Raw genomic sequence first — 20897 nt, forward strand, 5'->3', positions numbered from 1 at the left:
CTACTTAGTTTCCTCAAGACACCATAGTCCTCAATGACGTTCACTCCAAGAAAACCAAACTCTGAGTAAGTGTTGGAACCCCCTGAAGTCTCACCACTTGGAGATTGTGACGTGTGCAACCATATGGCTCTTCCATAAAAGTGAGGAGGGAGAAAGAAGAACACAAGAATTCGGCATATGTCTAAAGCTCTTGGGTCACTTATTATACTATGTGCAGGTAGGATGGTGCTGAATGCAGTCATTCCGGCAGCACATAAACAAGACCAATGGCCAGATGAATGTATGTATGATCTGGCCCTATGTCTACCCTGAAGACAGAAAGTTTGTAAGCCACCAGACTGCAATAGGAAGACGCATGCTAGAGCAGCATGAACAGATTGAGGTGGTCCACCATCCTGCTTCCCATGTTGGTTGGCCACATGTCTCTGGGAAGCCCACAAGTTGGGCAAGGAGGCAATATCCCTTCCCTGTGGTTGACTCCCAGCTACTGCCATTCAGACACATGCTCTCTGTGAACCCAAAGTCCACATGGCAGCTAGCCACTGAAACAATGCTGTATAAACACAACGAGCAGTTACCTGTTTTGACTCCATATTTCAAGGTATCCCTACAGTCAACAAGTATTTGTTCCAGAGGTTCTGGCTGATCCGAAAGTTCCACGCTGAAGCCTTCCAACCCTTCCAGAAGCTGGTGAGGGTGGTGGAAATCCAGCACTTTCGTCTTTCCATCGTAGGTCTTTTTGATGTAACTCAAGAGAATACTCACAACTTCATGGAGGAAACGTTCTGTCAGTTCCTCACCATTCTGAGTAGGCAAGAGATCTGGGAGTTGGAGGAGAGAAATTCTGTTTAATGATGTGTAGGATTCAGAAGGAGACTTGGGGCAAAGGCTGATTTGCACGAGGTTGCACATTTAAATTTGCAACTGGATAGAAAAATGGGGTCAAGCTTCTCCCAGCCATTTTAACCCATGGTCCTTTCATCCAGTCCCAGCAAGAAGGACTCCAGGTGCGCCACACAACAGGACCTTGAGATGAATGGAAGGAACACATAATGACTGTTAAACAGTGATGGGGAGACTGTGACTCTCCAGATGTTGTTGGACATCTGGGCTTTATCTCCAGCTATTGGCCACCAGCCTCAACTTCCAGAGGACCACAGGTTCCTTACCCCGCTGTAAATAGTACAGGGGGAGAGTCTCCAGCTTCAGCATCAGCATTGCTTCTTTGCATGCCACCTTTCCATAGTTCCAACCATGCTCCAGGTGGCTTACAATATGCAAAGATGTAGATAATTTCAAAAATATGAGAACAGTGGTCACAAGTGATAAATAAAAACTTATTGAAACATACACAACAAAATTAAACAATCCCCACATGCCGTAATAAGATTTTAAAATTGATATACCAAAATAGCACAAGTAACGGCAAAACTAGCATCTCCAAAATTAAATATGGACCGCAACAATGACCCTTAAACAATACCCCGCTTCAAGATTCTGCAGACATCCTGAGAAGCAGGTCTTGAAGGATTCACAATGGGGTGATTCAGAAACTGTACATGTAGATCTTAAATTTCCACCTCTCTCCCCTACACACATACACACACACATAAAAATGAATATATTAATCCTACCTGACTCAAAGATGTTTGAAAAATTGGTCACAAAGCTCTCAATGGTAGAATCTTTTCCTCTCTCATCACTTTCTCCTTGGAAGCTAGAAAGACGCTTTTGTCTCAGTGGGTCAGGTCCAGTACTGATCTGTTTGTCTGGAAATAAGGAATAAAGTGGTCAATATACAAAGGATAAGTAAGCTTCCTGAAATAGCCATAGCCAATTCAAAACTGCAATGCCCCATTCGCTGCATTGGATCGGATTGTTATTATGTGTGTGATCTTTGCTGCCTGTTTTGTAGTATCTTCAGCTTGTAAACCTCCTTGTGTAAACTGCCCTTCATTTCCCTTCTTTTGACACACAAACGGCCCCTGTCTCTCTGCCACAGCTGTGCCAACTTGGGCACCACACTGTGGGCTCTCAGGGTGTGCGCCACGGCGGGGCATGTGTGCTCTGACAGTGGTGCCTGGGGCCTCTGTCCATGGCTGCAGTGGGCCCCATATAGACCCCGCATCAGAGGCACATGTCCCAGCCCAGCCGCTGCCTAAGCACCACAGGTAAGGCAGTGGCAGCAGCCTGGGGGTGAAGGCCGAGCAGTGGTGGTGGTGGGGTACAGAGGTTGGGCACACACAACAACAAAATTGTGGGTGACCAGCTCCTCAGGGCCCCCTGGAGTTGGTGCCAATGTTCTGCTCTATGCTTGATTGGCAGACTCACGCAAGCCCTTTTCAGACATCCTAATGCCTCCATAGCATCTTAAAAAGGAGAGACATCACCTTGCCAACAAAGGTCCGTATAGTTAAAGCTATGGTTTTCCCAGTAGTGATGTATGGAAGTGAGATGTATGGAAGAAGGCTGATCACCGAAGAATTGACGCTTTAGAATTATGGTGCTGGAGGAGACTCTTGAGAGTCCCATGGACTGCAAGAAGATCAAATCTATCCATTCTAAAGGAAATTAGCCCTGATTGCTCACTGGAAGGACAGATTGTGAAGCTGAGGCTCTAATACTTTGGCCACCTCATGAGAAGAGAAGACTCACTGGAAAAGACCCTGATGTTGGGAAAGATGGAGGGCACAAGGAGAAGGGCATGACAGAGGACGAGATGGTTGGACAGTGTTCTCGAAGCTACCAGCATGAGTTTGACCAAACTGCGGGAGGCAGTGGAAGACAGGAGTGCCTGGCGTGCTCTGGTCCATGGGGTCACGAAGAGTCGGACACAACTAAACGACTAAACAGCAACAAATGCCTCCATGTGATGAGATCAGAGTGAAGGGAGAGCAGGAACCAGTGCACTAAACTTGTCCCACCTGTTGCTCAATTTGGAACCCTGGAAGGTGATGCATAGAAAAAATGCACACAAGAGTACTATGGGGAGCAAAGAGTTAGTGACTCCAGGAGACTAAAGGTAAAGGTATCCCTGATCGTTAGGTCCAGTCGTGGATGACTCGGGGGTTGCGACGCTCATCTCGCTCTATAGGCCAAGGGAGCTGACGTTAGTCTGCAGACAGTTTTTCTAGGTCATGTAGCCAGCATGACTAAGCCGTTTCTAGCGAACCAGAGCAGCGCACGGAAGCGCTGTTTACCTTCCCGCCGGAGCAGTACCTATTTATCTACTTGCACTGGCATGCTTTTGAACTGCTAGGTTGGCAGGAGCTGGGACCGAGCAACGGGAGCTCACCCCGTCGTGGGGATTTGAACCACCAACCTTCCGATCGGCAAGCCCTAGGCTCAGTCGTTTAGACCACAGCGCCACCCGTGTTCCTCTCTCCAGGAGGGTACATAGGATGAAATCATCCTTTCCACCTGTTCTGTGGTCTCACCTATTCTTTTGCTCTTTGTGGGCTTAGAGAACACCAGGATGAATCCAAGCAGCCAGCTTTTGTTTCACAAATTCTATGGCACTGTTCTGCTCAATAGCAAAATACAGCCCTCCCTTGCTATACTGTACACAATCTTCCACGCTAGAGAAGAAGGGGTGAGGGAAGATCTCTATCAGAGCTTGCCGCCTGATGCAATTGCCTCACTTTGCCTCTCACAGTCCTGTGAGAGACTGTATTTCCATGGCCTAACTTTGTGCTGCACTTAGTGCTTCACCAGGTCAGGTACAGCCTCTCCTTCCCTTATTCTCTTTTTTAGTGTGGGTCTGTGGCACATTGCCACACTCACTCTTCAGCCTTGGGGGATATTTTTACCCAAGGTGTGTGTATACTGCATTGGCTGGTTATATAGGTATAACCTCATACCTTCCAACATTTCTCTGATGCTATTTAAAATTTATTTAGCAGAACTCGACTCCGGAGAGAAAACAAAACAAAACGTGAAACATCTGATATTTGTTTTATTGCATTTAATTTTTGCTGAAATTTTCTGCATGGGGGGAAAAATAGATCATTTACACAGTTAATGACTCAGTTTTACCTGCAAAGCACAGGTGCCTACAAAGATATTTGCATACAATCATCTGAAGGGGCGAAATTGCACCTGCTACAAATAGAAATCTACATTCTACATGTTAATCCCCCGTTTTTCTCCTAATGTGTTTTATGGCACATTCTACAATGTGGCTTTGTCATTAAAATATACTGTGCTGAAAATGTAAATCTGTTCTCGTTTTGCCCAGAATCCATTTTGGTACATTTAATACCTCAAATGAAAGCATGAGTTGTAAAGCGACTCCCCCTCCCCTCACTCATGCAAAATGACTGTGAAGTAATTTCAGAGATATAATCTTTTCCTTCTAACCACTTGCAAAAATTTGATAAGGGCGAGGGGAGTGGGAGTGGAAAGAGAGAGAGAAAGAGAGAAGAAAAGTGTCAAATTATATCCCTGGACAATTAGCTATTTGCAGTTGCATGCCTTCCGCAGTGCTTCATATTCCCATGTCATTCTTCCTTTTCATATTTATAGCATCTTTGAATGTTCTGCTGGTGCTTTTGGAAAGTTACATATTTTCACTGGGAAAATCTTAAACGGGGAAATGGTGAGGCAGTGGGTGTCCCTTTGTTGGCAGTGAAGAATTGTCTCTGTGTGCAGATCCTCAACAGCCATAGCTGAAGAGATTGGGTTACTGGCCTGGGAGCTCAGTAGGAGACAAGAAGAAGAAGAAGAAGAAGAAGAAGAAGAAGAAGAAGAAGAAGAAGAAGAAGAAGAAGAAGAAGAAGAAGCAGCAGCAGCAGCGGCGGCGTTTGGATTTGATATCCCGCTTTATCACTACCCGAAGGAGTCTCAAAGCGGCTAACATTCTCCTTTCCCTTCCTCCCCCACAACAAACACTCTGTGAGGTGAGTGGGGCTGAGAGACTTCAAAGAAGTGTGACTAGCCCAAGGTCACCCAGCAGCTGCATGTGGAGGAGCAGGGAATCGAACACAGTTCACCAGATTACAAGACCACCGCTCTTAACCACTACACCATACTGGGGAGCACCCTAATAAGAAAGAGGAGGTGGTAGCCAGAGTCCTGAAATTGGGAAGTTATGGCTTGGATCCTAATGAGGCAACTATGAATGAAAGGGCTCCTTCCCTTCAGAGCTCTGACTGAGGATCTTGCCTGCTTAAGTGAGGGGGGCAATTTTCACAGATACCCCCTTCCCCCAAACCATGTCTCATACTGCCCCAGAGGGTCCCCTAAATCTACCTGCACTCTGGAGAATGTGGGAGGGCACAAGAGGCTATAGGGGGGAGCATAGGAGCCAACTCCTAGGGGTTGAGGTCCCATTGGCTCCCCCAAAAAATATCTGAAGGGGGATGGCCCGCCCAAACTGATAGACTTTGCCATTCAAATGGTGTGGTGCAATGTGTCATGTGATCAATTGTGCAGGGCAGGGCTTACCTGCCCCCCCCCCCAATATTTTATTCAAGTTGGGGGCCCCTGGAGGGGGGGAGAAGGGATCAATGAATGTCATCTCCCCTGCCCCATTCTGCTGGGTGAAGCATCACTCAAACAGATCTCCATTTAGAGAGACTCCCATCAGCTGGAAGTCTCTCTGGTTTGTAACACAAGAAAATCTTTAGAAAGAAAGAAAGAAAGAAAGAAAGAAAGAAAGAAAGAAAGAAAGAAAGAAAGAAAGAAAGAAAGCCATTGAAATAACTGCCATTAGCCAAAGGCCTTGGATTGCATAATGATTGATTGATTGATTGATTGATTGATTGATTGATTGAACTAAGCATCTGCTACTAAAGAAAGTACAGAAAGACAATACTGTATATGTTTATCCCTGAGAAGGAGGATGAGGAGAATTTGGGTTCAAATAAGTGTTTGCTGGATGGAATTCCATAGCAGAGAATCCGCAGCAGATCATCCACAGCCCAGATAACCAATACAGTACCCTCCAAAAGTTGTTAAGCTGCAACTCCCATCAGCCCCACCAAGCCCAGTCAATGGTCAGGGAAGGTGGTAGTCACGATCCAACCACATCTGGAAGTTGCCCCATTAGCAACCCATGTCATAGAGATTTTCTGGACAAACGTCCAGTGTTTCTCAAATTTGAGTCCCCAAGCTGTTGTTGGACCACAACTCCCATCATCCCTGACCACTGGTCCTGCTAGCTAGGGATGTTGGGAGTTGTAGTCCAACAACATCTGGGGACCCAAGTTTGAGAAACACTGTGGGATAGACCAAAAGTATTAAGACTCTACAGACCTGGAAGAACATCACGGGACCCATTCTCATGTTGCATTTTTAGATTTGTGTCTGCATCTGAATACAATGAAAAGAAATGTGAAATCTGAATCAGTTCTATGAAGTCTGTCTTTACATCTGTACAGCAACTGAAGAAGAAGCAATGAGAAGCCACCAAAGATTTCTTAGAAAAGCTTCCATTTAACTGTTGAAAATTAACAGCAGAAAAATTTATTTCAAGAAAGTGCACATGAAACATTTCAGATAAAAGACTGAGCTCCTATATGCCTGATAAAAATTAGTTACCTAATAAATTAGTAAAAATTAGTAAAAAAAACAACACACCTTATAATTGTTCCTTTTGGGGTTTGTTTTGTGTGGTTTTTTTTAAAAAAAAACACCTCACCACCCCTTGTTAGCAGGAAAGAAAGAAGGAAGCTTTTAAGATTTAATTTCTTTTCTGACAGTTTAAAAACAACAACACCATAGTTTCTCATCATATATAAAGCAGCAGGTGGCTTTTGAGGAAAACAAAAATCAGGGATGAGGAAACAGTAGACAAGAGACCAATCTGTGCTTGTTACTCTTGTCTTCCATTGAGGATTCTAACCCCAAATGTTCTGAACCTCACAACCGCCACCCAAACACTTTGAATGACTTCTCTTTCGCTTTTTAAAATGTACCAGTATAAAACGGAAACCGTGTCCCAGACTGTCTCGCCCTGACAAAGTCATCCTCAAAACAGATTACTATTTTTAGACATCTTGAACAGCTAGATTTTTTTTAAAAAAAATAATAATCTGCTAATGATATCTGGACACTTACTTGTTCTGTTGTTCACCATCTGGAAATCCATTTCTTTGCCGCTCCGAATAACCATGCACGGCAGAAAAATATCCAGAGTAGTAAAAAGTGCAATTTCTCAGCAGCCCGAATATGGACAAACACACAATTCTCAAATGTATCTGCTGCTGAACTAATTTGTTTTACATAGTTTTGTATTTGTTGAATAGATAGTGCCTCTGGGCGTTCCAGTTACTTGTTAAAGCGAAAAAGGGTGGAGACAAAGAATTCTGATTTCCTTTGTGTAGGGCTTTTTTTTTTTTTTTTTTTTTTTTTTTGCATTGCTGGCTTAAGGCTCTTAGGATTCTTTAATTACTTGTTAGGTCAAATGCAAGGAATACTTTCCCTTTCTGCTGTGCTCCTTCTTTCCCTGCCAAACACACAGACATCCCTATACATTCTTTGCAACGACCGCTCCCCACATTAAATGGGGGGCACCCTTTGTGTGGTCACACGCAGACCCCCGGATCCCAGTGTGGCTCCTGGTAGTAGAGGCTGGCTTCGCCCTCCCCAGGCTGGATACCTGGAGGTCTCCGCCTACCTCAGCCAATCGCCCAATCCCGCCTGGGGAGGAGTTGCCAGGGAATTGGCCAGGTAAGGAGAAGGACCGCCCTGCCCACACAACAGAGGGAGAATCTTACCTGTGAAGCGTCAGTTGGCTCCAGAGCTTTTCCCACCCTGCCCTCCCTCAGTTAAACCTTCTTTTGCAGGTTAACCTCTTCTCTTTGTGGCTTAGGGCCCTCGTATTTATGGGACCGCCTCTCCTGGTATGCCCTGCAGAGGACCTTAAGGTCCATGAATAATCATAGTTTAGATGTCCCGGGCCCTAAGGAAGTCAGATTATCCTCCACCAGGGCCAGGGCCTTCTCAGTGATGGCTCCGACCAGGTGGAATGCTCTGTCCCATGAGACCAGAGCCCTGCAGGATTTAATTTCCTTCTACAGGGCCTGTAAGACAGAGCTATTCCACCTGGCTTTCAATTTGAACTTACCCTGATCTTTTATTCCTCTTCCTTCCTTCCCCCTCCCCTTTTTATGAAGATTACCCGCTCTGGGATCCCACAGCTAATTCTCCCCTGGTTTCCTCACTGGCCCAAATAGGACTAATTTAGCCAGCTAGCCCTGGTGATCATCTAATGTTTATTGGATGGATTTCCCCCCTGAATTGATTTTTGAATTCTGAATTTATTGTTATTCATGTTTTATACTGTATTTTATGCTGTTTTAAATATGTTGTTAGTCACCCTAAGCCCGTTTTTTTTGAACCGGGAAGGGCATAAATAAAGGGTATAAATAAAAAATTATTTATTTATTTATTATTCTCCACAGGTACGCGGGCACTGCTACGTCATGGTCTCTGTTGAAGGGCCGGAAAGGAATTTTCCTGCATTGGCAGGTTAGATTAGCCTCAACCAGAGCCGGGGCCTTTTCAACACTGGCTCCAGCCTGGTGGAATGCTCTGTCTCATGAGACCAGGGCCCTGCAGGATCTGATTTCTTTCCGCCTGTAAAACAGAGTTCTTCCGCCTGGCCTTTGACTTGGAAGCAACTTGATCCCCCTCCCCCTCTTTCCTTTTCCTCTCTCCTTCTGTGATGGAACTCCTATTTGGGGACTTCCCTGGCTTTTTTCTGGCCCACGTTAGGACCACTCTGAAAAGTTGGCCTTGGTGAAGATTTGATGTTTTCATCCCCCAAAAGTTTCTGATTTGAGTTTCTCTTGAAATGAGGCTGCATTTTAATGTTGTGTTTTAATCTTGTTTTCGAGTTGTATCTTAATCAATTGTTTTATATCTGGTGTTAGCCGCCCTGAGCCCGGTCTTGGCTGGGGAGGGCAGGGTATAAATAAAATTTATTATTATTACCCTCACCTGGTTTAGCCAGCCATTTGAAGCCATTTCCTGGAGTGTGGATACTGTCACATAATGTCAGCTTCTAGGAGCCACCGATGACAGCTGATGCATGGTGGGGACTAAAGATGGACAAATTGCCCCAAGAAGGAGCATAACATGTTCCCTAGAGTTATTGCCCCTCCCCTAACCCCCCATACACCCCACAGCATCTGGTCACAACATCTGGAGAGCCATGAGTCCCCCATTCCTGCCTTATAAACTGATATTCGCTGCATTAAGGAATTGTTTCTAGCAGTGACAAATATAATAATTTATTCAGAAACTTCCTAAGAATTGGGCATGAGAACTGCTGCCTTAATATAATATTTTCTATTCATGTCTCTCAGATACTCTCAGAGGACCACATGATTGCTCGCACCTTCTTTTCATACTTTTTAAATGCCTTTCATCTAATTTCCGGCGGCTTAATAGATGTTCTTTTCATTTTCTGGATCATTTATCATGTTTTGATCCAAGTTCTTTGTACATTTCCCAGCTGAGCAATCACGTGTGCTTTTGTTTCACTAGTGGGAATGGGAGTAATCAGCTAAGATTAACCACATTTCTTGTAATGGCAGAATTATATCAATAAAGAGGACTAGAGGAGATAATATTTCACAATATTTTGTTGTTGTTGTTGTCCAAACACTCCCCTGTTTTGCAAGAAGATCAAGCAGCTTTCAAAAATCCAACAAAATAGGAAATGTTTGATTATATTACATCTTCAGCTGGGTGGTTTACCAAAAGGAGTTTGGATCACAATTTAAAACATGATATTAGAGCTGGGGGGAGAATTTAGAATCAGTTTTTATTTTAAGGCAAACCTGCCTATTATGTACTTTCCAAAACAAAATGTGAACTGAAATAGGGACACCCTTTAAAATTCATACTTCTCTGAATTATGTGATGCATTTCTGTAGTCATAGGATCATAGAGTTGGAAGGGACCATGGGGTCATCTAGTCCAACCCCTGCAATGCAGGAATCTTTTGCCCAGCATGGGGCTGGAACCCATGACTCTGAGATTAAGAGTCTCATGCTCTGCTGACTGAGCTCTATTCAGTCTGAGCAGTACAGTGGTACCTCGGGTTACAGACGCTTCAAGTTACAGACTCCGCTAACCCAGAAATATTCCCTTGGGTTAAGAACTTTGCTTCAGGATGAGAACAGAAATCGTGCTCCGGCGGCGCAGCAGCAGGAGGCCCCATTAGCTAAAGTGGTGCTTCAGGTTAAGAACAGACCTTCAGAACGAATTAAGTTCTTAACCCAAGGTACTACTGTAATGTGTAGGAAAACGCACATACTAGTATAGAATGTGTATAAAAGTCTATATATTAGTAGAAATAACATACCAAAATGTACTATTTTATGGGGAAATGATTTGCAAATATGTGTATATTGGGCAAAACTGAATGCAAAAAAAATGCATTTTATGAAAAATTCAGGCTATGAATTCATGGGGACTTTTTAAAAGGAAAAAATGCAAACTGGTGTAGAAATGCGAATTTAAGATTGGAAAGTGAGAAGTGAACAGAAATGGGAATTTAGATGGGAACAGTAATCTAATCAGGGTGCAGGAATAACCACTCCCCACATTAAATGGGGGCGCCCTTTGCGTGGTCACGTGCAGCCCCCTGGACCCTATGTGGCACCACTGGCACCGGCTTGGCTTTGCCTTCCCCAGGTGGGATACCTGGAGGTCTCCGCCTACCTCAGCCAGTTGCCCAATCACGCTTGGGGAGGCATTGCCAAGGTGATCAGGCCAGGTAGGGGGAGGGACCACCCTGCCCACACAATGGGGGGAAGGATCTTACCTGGGAATCGTCAGTTGGCTCCAGAGCTTCTCCCACCCTACCCACCCTCAGTTAAGACTTCTTTAGCAGGTTAACCTTTTCTTCACAGGTACACGGGCGCTGCTACGTCAAGGTCGCTGTTGAAGGGCCAGAAAGGAATTCTCCAGCATCGGCAGGTTTGCCTTTCCCTTAGCAAAACACCACAACTTTGGCGGTATCAGGCCTTGGGTGGAATCCTTTGGTCTATCTTCCCTAAATGTGGGTGAGCATGTAGCGGTGACTCACGCCCCCTCTTCTCTTTGCGGCAGCGATACCAGGGTTCCCTGTTAAAGGGGTTGTTTTGAGGGGAGGCTTTGGCCGTACGCCTGGAGGTTGTCATTGCTCTCCCCTGCAACAGCGGCAAAATGGGGATGGGCTCCCTCTGCTTTAACATATGTTCTCCAGAGCCAGCCCAATCCCCCCACACACTGGATAACCCTGAAGTTCCCCAGATCCCTGGCAGGGGACTGAGAAGGATAAAAGCCCAGTGCCTGAGCCAAGGTCTACCCACATCTGAAACATAATAAAGTTGTGGCCAATTTTAATCCCATAGCACGTTGTCTTGAGTCGTTATTCCACACGGGGGCCAACCAGGGTTTGGGGGACTCTGCCTGTCCACGCAAAGAGAATCTGTGTTGCAGATCCACCAAATTGTAAGTCCTGCCCATCTCACATCAGGCAGGGCAAAAGAAGGGAGCTTCTTGGAAGATTCTGAGCTTGTATTGGTTCAAGGGCCCAGAGACCTCCAGTGGCAGGGCAGGGCAAGGATCCCTGTGTTATTGATTTCAGTGTGCTGTACAATTGCTAGTGCTCCAGTCTGAAACAAAACATTTACTTGCATTATCTCCCTCCGGTACAAATGGAGCATTAGCAGGAAACTACAGCTTATGCTGGCCTGCAGCACGGTTTTAAGTTTGGGTAGCAGAAAGTTACCCAAACCGAGCTTTATGAGCGAACAGGGAAATTGAAGAACCAGTACACTTTGCATATATGACAAATGGAATGAGCATGATTCTGCCAATTGTGCTTTTAAAACTGATGAATGTCGAGTGGCAAGTGACTATTTTTGAGAAGTGTCTCTTTTCAATCACCATAAATGAAAGAACGCTCATTTTATGGTTTAAGTATATGTGAATTTGTCTGTCAAATCACCTCAGAAATTGCACTTGCAGTTAAAGGCGATGCCTTACTTCATCCAGAAGGGCAATTAATCCTCCCTAGAGCTGCAGTAAAATCTAAGATATTAGTTATTGATTTAAAGTTTGGACATAAACTTCAAAAGGTCAAACCTCAACATCCTTATCCATTACTTGCTAAAAGTGTAATATTTTCCCTTGGTGATATATTCTGTAGCATCAAACTTTTAATATATGTATATCTAATTTTTACTCACCAAGTTACAGAGTAACAGTAATTCTAAAACAGTGTTGCATTGCAGACCACTTTTTTTGATTCTTAAATAGCCTATGACTCCCCATCCCTCATATAGGAATCCACCTGAAAGGATTCTGTATTTCAACTAACCTCCCTCTGCACTCATACATTTCTCCTATTCTTTGAGGTGCGCATTATGAACTCTCAAAGCTCTATCTGGGCCCAAGCACAACAGCTTTTGCTGACCAAGCAAATGTTGGGGCTTCCACTGACAGGACTCATTAACTGATTCCTACAGAGTCCACCCACCCCACCCTCTGCTGAAATTAGGCTTGAAAGAATGTCTCTATTACAGCCAATAGAATAGGTTTCTCTGTGTGTTTGGTTATTTTTATTTATTAGATTTGTATCTAATAAATACGATACAACGCGATGATTTCAGGGCAATTTACAAAGTAAAAGTACAAAATGAGAACACAAAATACATAATGAAGCAAAACCAAAAACAAGCCAATAGCCACTCAGCCAAAGGCCAGGTAACAGAGAAATGTTTTCACCTGGTGCCTAAAGATATGTAATGAAGGCGCCAAGTGAGCCTCTCTGGGGAGAGCATTCTGCAGACAGGGGGCCACTTCAGAAAAGGCCCTTTCTCATGTTGCCACCATCTGGACCTCTCACAGGAGGTGCACAAAGAAGGGCCTCCAATGATAATCTCAGGGTCCGGGTAGGTCCATGTGGTTGCAGGGTGCACTGTGCTGACAACAGTTTCTCCAGTTTGAAAAGGTTCACGTGGACCCCAAATGGCTACCAACCCCAAAGATGATCAATGCAGGCAATAGTGCAGCTAAGTAATCTTAGATTATGGGCTTAATGGGGAGATATAGACAACCATGTGTATTACTTCAGCAGCAGAGTGCACAATTAACATTTCTCCACGCCCTGCTGTTTCACAACTGCTTCTACATAGCCTATGAGAACATAGAGGCTGACTTATAATGAGTCAGGCCTTTGGGACATCTAGCTTAGCATTGTCCGCACTGATAGGCAGTGATGCTCCAAGGTTTCGAGGAGGGGACATTCCCAGCCCTACTCGGATATGACAGGGATGGAACCCGGATATGACAGGGAGAGAGCTACAGCCCTACCCCTGATATTCTAGAGCAAGCAAACAAACCACATCACCACAAAGTTTCCAACCCTGTGTTAGGAAACTAACAAGGAGAACATGATATCACTGGAATGTAGCATCTTGTCTGGAAGCCGGTGAGGAGAGCAGGTTGTTCACAGATCAGAGAAAGAGAGTGAAACGCTTGACTACCTTACAGTTAGTTTCTTTATTAAGGAAAGCAGGACAAAGAACACACAGAGACTTCTAAAGGTTGCACTTGTCTGGACAAAGCAATTGCCTGGACTGGCTTGTAGCTCCTCCTTCACTCCCTAGCCCTCTGTGTCAGGCCTCTGTGTGAGCCAGTGTGGTGTAGTGGTTAAGAGCGGTAGATTCGTAATCCGGGGAACCGGGTTCGCATCTCCGCTCCTCCACATGCAGCTGCTGGGTGACCTTGGGCTAGTCACACTTCTCTGAAGTCTCTCAGCCCCACTCACCTCACTGAGTGTTTGTTGTGGGGGAGAATGTTAGCCGCTTTGATACTCCTTTGGATAGTGATAAAGCGGGATATCGAATCCAAACTCTCCTCCTCCTCCTCCTCTTCTTCTTCTTCTTCTTCTTCTTCTTCTTCTTCTTCTTCTTCGTCTACGGCGAGCTCCAAGGAACCCTCTCTGGGTCTGCCTCACTCTCTGCTAAACGCCTCTTTCTGGTAGGGAGGCTGCAGAGAAGCTGTCAGAGTGCCTCTGTGGGAGAACTGCTAAGTCTGACTCCTGTCCCTGCCCTGCGCTGGGGCACCTGCCTGTTTCCTCCTCTTCACCAGCCTTCAAGCTCCCAGCCTCCAGTACAGTACTTCCCAGCTCCTCCTCTTGGGTGTGGCTGGTTTCCCACCACCAGGATCAAAATTCTCTCCCTCTGTGCTTCCCCTGGGGAGGGGGTCGGCTCTTGGTCAGGCAGCTTCCATCACTCCATCTCATCTAGCCAGCCCCTGACACTCTGAGGAAAAAGAAACATTCCCAGTATGTGTCGTTTGAGGAGATTTCACCCCTCCCATACCCAAGAATCTGCTGATGTTCTCTGCTGATTCTCCAGAGAGGAGGGGGCGGTTTCTGCTCTCTACTTATTCCACTCCAGCCTCACATCAAAGAGAGAGAGAGACTGAGTGTTAGAGAGAGATCGTGTGTATAGATAAGGTTGCTGCTAAGAGCAGCTGCAGACACTCAGTGCAGTTCAGCATTTTCGTTTAGACATCATTTAGCTCTGTTCATAAATGTGTATTATAGTTGTAGATAGAATAAAAGAAGATATTCTACAGAGCTGCTCTCCGAGTGGTTTATGCTCTGCTATACTCTGCTATACTCTGCTGTGTGACGACTGTCTTGTGGAAGTGAATCCGGTGCTCACAACTCTAAGCTGTGAGTCCACAGCACTTTGACCTGTTCCTGTGCAGAAGGTGGTCTCTGGAAGTGCTACCCATCTCGCCTAGCCCAGTCAGGGCTGAAGTGGATGAGTCCAGTTGGTGGCACTGGCTCAAGGGCGATGCTGACATCGTTTCCCGTTCTAAACTCACTTAAATCATAGCATAATTACAGGAAGTGAAATGGGGCCCGTTTCTTCTGCCCTGATAACCAGCACAATTTCCACGGGAAGAAGCACAGCAGACAATTGTTGAAAAGGACAATACATATTTTTAGGGGGGGGGTAATAAAATGAGCATCTGCCATGCCCGGCTGGGTACCCCCTGGCTATAAAATGCTTCTGAAAAGGAAGGATGCTGCAGTGACAGGCCCCAGCCCTACAGTATCACGGCATGTGAATGCTACCCTAGATGCTCTCTGCATGGCTATTCAGTGACCTCCTAAACTGCAGGGCTCTGCAGACCTGCCCTGAGATGTATTTAGCTGCACCACAGAAGGCAGGTAGTTCCATAGGCTAGTCACCCCAATAATTTTGGTTAGAGGTAACTTTGGTTTACTTTAGACCAGCTGTCCTCCTTTAGATCTACACATATATGTATAGATATAAAAACTGAAGTGAGACCTAACTAAGAGAAGCATTTGGGAAGCTAATTGCCTTGGAACAGCTGTTCAGCTCCTAGCTTCTTGCTCACCGGGGCAAAATTAATCTTCTATTGCTTGTAATAAGCTTCCCTGAATTTCTTTCTTACCCAGGCAATGAGGGAGGTGATAATTAAATAAGTTTACCCTTCCTTGGGGCACAAAGAAAACGAGAAAGTTAATAAAAGTGCGTTTTTATTACTCTGTTTAATTAATTCCAGAGAGCCGATTGACTCAGAGAAGTATTAATAAAACTCTAGGAGAGGCAGAAGGAAGACCCAATACACATTTCTTATCAGTTTGATCCCAATTTCTCCTTTATGATGAAGGCGTGTTAACTGTCTCTATCAGAAAACCGGGCTTACCACTAGTAGAATAAGCCTGAAGTTTGGTAAGTGACTATCTCCTCCTTCTCTTTTCTTTAACGATATCTCCCAAACCACTGAAAGGTGAGCATCTTTCAAAGGCTTCTACGAATGGAGGGATTAGAATTCTGCCTTAAGAGTAATCCACCAACATTTGTCACTGTCTGTAGCATACGTCAGCCCTCTCCCCCTGCTAATCTGCCCTTCAGTCCTGATCCAGGGGTCCCCAGTCAGGCTGACTCACCGGGGTTGATCCAGGGACCACCCACCTTGCCCAGGATCTTCCCCGAAGCAATTTGGGGACAAGAGGTGAAGGGGAGAGTTTTATTTATTTGTTTGTTTATGAAATCTACATCCTGCTCTTCATCCATAGATCTCAGGGCAATTTGCAACATAAAAATTCAGAATTTTGTTGTCGTTTAGTTGTTTCGTCGTGTCTGACTCTTTGTGACCCCATGGACCAGAGCACGCCAGGCACTCCTGTCTTCCACTGCCTCCCGCAGTTTGGTCAAACTCATGTTGGTAGCTTTGAGAACACTGTCCAACCATCTCATCCTCTGTCGTCCCCTTCTCCTTGTGCCCTCAATATTTCCCAACATCAGGGTCTTTTCCAGGGAGTCTTCTCTTCTCATGAGGGGGCCAAAGTATTGGAGCCTCAGCTTCAGGATCTGTTCTTCCAGTGAGCACTCAGGGCTGATTTCCTTAAGAATGGATAGGTTTGATCTTCTTGCAGTCCATGGGACTCTCAAGAGTCTTCTCCAGCACCATAATTCAAAAGCATCAATTCTTCGGTGATCAGCCTTCTTTAAAATGCAATATAAAAACTCACAAAGCACAAAAGAAAAATAAGGGGGGGGGGGACAAACCAACAATCTGCCCTCCCATGTCATGTTTAAAAGTGTATTGGATGTTTATCAGCCAAAGGCCTGACAGAAGAAGAATATTTTTGCCTGGCACCTAAAGGTGTCTAATGAAGGCACCAGGCAAGCCTCCTTGGGGAGAACCACCACAGAAAAGGCCTGTTTTTGTGTTGACATCCTCCAGACCTCTCGAGGAGGAGGCACACAATGAAGGGCCTCCAATGATGATCTCAGGGTCCAGGTAGGTTCATATGGAGAGAGGTGGTCCTTGAGGTATTGCGCGTATTGCCAGAGGAGATCAAGCATCTCTTCCTCTCCCTCCACCATATGAGAGCAGGTGGGAAGCCGCTCACAAAGGAGCAGCAACCAGGACCATGCAGGATCTAATGCATCTGGTTTCCAGCTTCTAAGTAGCAGGATTCAATCCTGCTGCATCAGGGGGGACAGGAAAGAGGGGTCTGGTGGGAAGAGCCCTCACTACTGGACAAAGAACTCAAACTCCACATTTCCTAAAGTCTTCAATGCATAAACCAAGTTTGGTATGTAAGGCAGTGGTCCCAAGGTATAGGAGGTGCAAAGAAGGTTTAGACGCATGGCTTGGCACAAGCACAGACATTGATCCAACAAGTGACTTGCCCCCTGCATCTTCCTTTGAAGAGCAGGACAGATACAGCTCTTAGTCCCAGGAGTTGGCAAGCAAATGTGTGGGCTGGGCCTGAGAGGTTTGCTCGCACCACTGCCAGTGCCTCAAACTCCTCAGGGATATCAGAGGTGTCTGAAATACCTTGGTGTCTGATTTGCTCCTTCCTGCCTAATGCTCCACCACTCTGACAGCCCTAAATCACTGTGGTCCAACCAAACCGCACCTGTAAAGATCCAGGACTGTCTCAACCTGACTTGACTGATGTCTGGATTACTCCAAATAGGCCTGGTTTTGTTCAGGACACAACCAAATCTGACGAACTGCTCTAGTGTAGCGCAGAGGGTGGAAATTGAAACTCAAGAGAAGGAGAGGATACACAGCTTACAGAAAGAAAACAACTTGGGGTCGCTGTTGCTTACTGGAACGGGGGAAGCTATCCGGTGGGCCTGATTATATGTTTGCATTGCACTGATCTTCCCCGTCCTGGTAAGCAGCCGTGATCCACTTGCCAGGACACTAGCGTAGCAGCTTTGCTCCATCCGGTGAGTCACTTCTGTCATATTACACAGCTCCACAATCTGCGAAATGTATCAAATGTTAACAAACTCAATCAATAGAAAGCTGAGGTGAGGTAATATAAAGCTAGAGGAGGAAAGAAAGGAACAATTGAAGGTGTGCAGGTCATAAGCAAAGTTACCCTTTATCCATCTGCCACCCCTGAATGAAACAGTTTGCTGATTGCTTTTCAGTCCTTGGTATTTGGCTGCCACTGGTAACCACCCTTTCCACTTGTGCTGAGCATTTTGAAGGGAGAGATAAACATTTGCCTCGCCCTGAAACTATACAGCTTTTGTTATCGTGATTCCCAAGTAACAGTAAAGAACCTGAAACAATGTGGACATTCATAGGTAATCAGACACTCGCGTATCCAGTTCCCAGGCATCGGTTACACCAAAACAATAGAACATCAACAAGGGATGGTCGCACCTGTAAATTTCGGTTTCTCTTGGTCTCTCCTCTTCCCAGGCTGGAGTTCAGTTCTTCACATTCCCACAACACTTTGTGATTTTTCTTTGTATACAGAATACTCCTCCCCATGAGAATTTATCAGCATTTCAGGGCTAATGCATCCCAATATACATACAGTGGTACCTCAGGTTACATACGCTTCAGGTTACAGACTCCGCTAACCCAGAAATAGTACCTCGGGTTAAGAACTTTGCTTCAGGATGAGAACAGAAATAGCGCACTGGTTGTGCGGCGGCAGGCCCCATTAGCTAAAGTGGTGCTTCAGGTTAAGAACAGTTTCAGGTTAAGAACGGACCTCTGGAATGAATTAAGTACTTAACCCGAGCTACCACTGTACAGGCAAGAAAGAGATCTTCATTTCATCAAGAAACAGCACAAGCTTGGCAACAGCCACTGAGTTGAGGAGTCATGATTCAGGAGTTCAGGAATCAAGCGAGATGTTCGGAACTGGACAGAAAGCAATGAAGATGTCCCTACAGTCTCCAAGCCCTGCCCAGCAAGCTTTTGAAGATGAGTCATGATGCGCTCACTCGTGAGACTCACTCGCTTTGTGGAAAATTAAGTGCGTCACCAGAGGTACCACTGTATTTTTCTGTGCACATTTTTTGCAAGCCAGTTTCCCCCTGATGTAATGCGTTTTGTACATTTTCACCGACGGATGCATTATTAGGAAGACCTTATCCCAGTATAAACACATGACTGGACTGGAGAACTGCACAGCAAAATTCAGAGGCGTACACATTTTGAAGGATGGCTGGCGTTTTGATGCACCTGTTGTTTGGGAAAGAGTGAATTGGGTAGGTTTGCCTGAATCAAAGTTCTGCCTCAGGCCTACCTGTAATATGCAGGTGAAACATTAGAGGTCCGCAGGCAAGGTTGGGTCAGTTCCCAATGGTCCCTGCAGAACAACATTCAGGATTCAGCTAATGAGTTCCATCCATGGAAACCCTGCACAAGGACTTTCGCTTTCAAAACAAGGCTTTTCCCCCCTATGTGCCGCCTGAACCCCTGAAATTGGCTCTCAGAGCAGCATGTGGGGGAAAGGAGGGAGGATATTTCTCTCCACAAGCCCAAATGGTTGCCCTGATGAAACAAACTCACAACACTGAATATTGTATAAATATTGTAATTTGAAGCACAACAGAGCACAATCTTCTCACCAATACATTGAATATGCTCCAGCTATCCCTGTGAGGGCCTGCCCTATCATTAGGCAAACAGAGGTGGCAGAAGCACAGACCCTCCAAGTGTCCCTATTTTCCAGGGGCGTCCCTGATTTAGAGAAACCATCCCGGCTTCTGATTTGATCCCAGATTCCAGAATGTCCCACTTTTTCTTAGGACGTCCCTATTTTCATCAGATGAAGTTGGAGGGTATGGAGTTTTCTGACTCCCAAGCCATCTGAAGGCAGCCCTGTATAGGGAAGTTTTTTTAACATTTAATGTTTTATTATGTTTGTAAGTTGGAAGTAGCCCAGTGTAGCTGGGGCAACCCAGTCAGGTGTGCAGGGTATAAATAGTAAAATTATTTTTATGGAATGGGACATCCCTATTTTCAGCTGAGAAATGTTGGAGGGTATGGAAGCAGAGAGATGGTAGCAGGAGCCCGCCGGCTGTTCTTCCGGAGCCCCACCACTTCCACCATCCCAGGAGGATAATGTCAGGATGCTGTCAGCGGCTCCCAGCTAGTTGCCCAGGAAAGTATAAAGGCAAGGAAAAGTTTCTTACAGTACTTTTTTTATTTCAAACTTTACAGACAGAGGCCATACAACCCAGCCTCTTGGATAATGGCATTGTCCCAAGTGAATCTCCACCCCCTTCTCTCCCACTGCCTCATTCGTCATCGTCATCACCACCTCCTTTACGGTGCCGCTAAGTACCCTCTGTCTTCAAGGTCTTTGCTCTCCTATTTTTAAGGCTTGCCGGGTTCTTGGACATGGAGGGTCTGGAATGCATTCTAGTGACAATGTGTCAATCAGCTGCTGCTCTGGCTCTGTTTGCTCCTCTCCCGTAATTTCCCAACTTTCCCCCTCATCTGCCTCTGAGCTGCTACCTCCCTCAATCCCCTGTTGTAAATCTATACTGTCTTCCCCTTCCTCCTCCCTGGGAGGGTCAAGATGGGGCGGCAGTCTCCACCGCTCCTCCTCCGCCCAGTCCCTGACATCTAGGCCTGCGTGTGCCATGGGCCTCTTCTGTGCCTGCCCCCCCCCCAAAAAAAAAACAAATTAGCCTGCTCCTCTCAGCACTGAAGCAAGATCCAGCTCCTAGTCCAGAGCAGAGGGAGGCCACCATCTTGTCCTTCACTTCAGACAGCAAAACGTTTTGGGCTTGCTCCGTCGAGAACCGCCACTGTTTTCTGATTCTTGTCACTGCCCCTATTTTTCTTCTTGAGGGCAAATTATTATAGTCTTTGTTAGAGTGGCCTAGCTAGGGTTTTCCGTCTTCCCATTCTGCCCTCACTGTCTCATCAGCATGGCGGAAAGTAAACACATCTGGTCTGCCCAGCACTTAAATAACCCTAGTGCAAAAGAGAAGTAAAACTAGGATTGCCATACAGTGGTACCTCGGGTTACAGACGCTTCAGGTTACAGACGCTTCAGGTTACAGACTCCGCTAACCCAGAAATATTACCTCGGGTTAAGAACTTTGCTTCAGGATGAGAACAGAAATTAC

At 45.7% G+C, this 20897-nt stretch overlaps 1 protein-coding gene across 1 annotated transcript in view; it reads right to left on the reverse strand.

Annotated features, from left to right (window-relative positions):
* The window catches only part of LOC114600089 (glutamate decarboxylase 1-like), a 37518-nt gene extending 30207 nt beyond the window's left edge, over positions 1-7311 (reverse strand). The window contains exons 1-3 of the mRNA XM_077933339.1: positions 7060-7311; positions 1635-1769; positions 579-821 (exon numbers count right to left, since the gene is read on the reverse strand). Coding sequence (XP_077789465.1) covers positions 579-821; positions 1635-1769; positions 7060-7114 — 433 coding nt within the window. The 5' untranslated portion in view covers positions 7115-7311. The remainder of the gene's footprint in view (positions 1-578; positions 822-1634; positions 1770-7059) is intronic.
* Positions 7312-20897: the final 13586 nt, after the last annotated feature.

The sequence above is a fragment of the Podarcis muralis genome, chromosome 8 (genome assembly GCF_964188315.1).
Source record: "Podarcis muralis chromosome 8, rPodMur119.hap1.1, whole genome shotgun sequence".
Lineage (NCBI taxonomy): Eukaryota > Metazoa > Chordata > Lepidosauria > Squamata > Lacertidae > Podarcis > Podarcis muralis.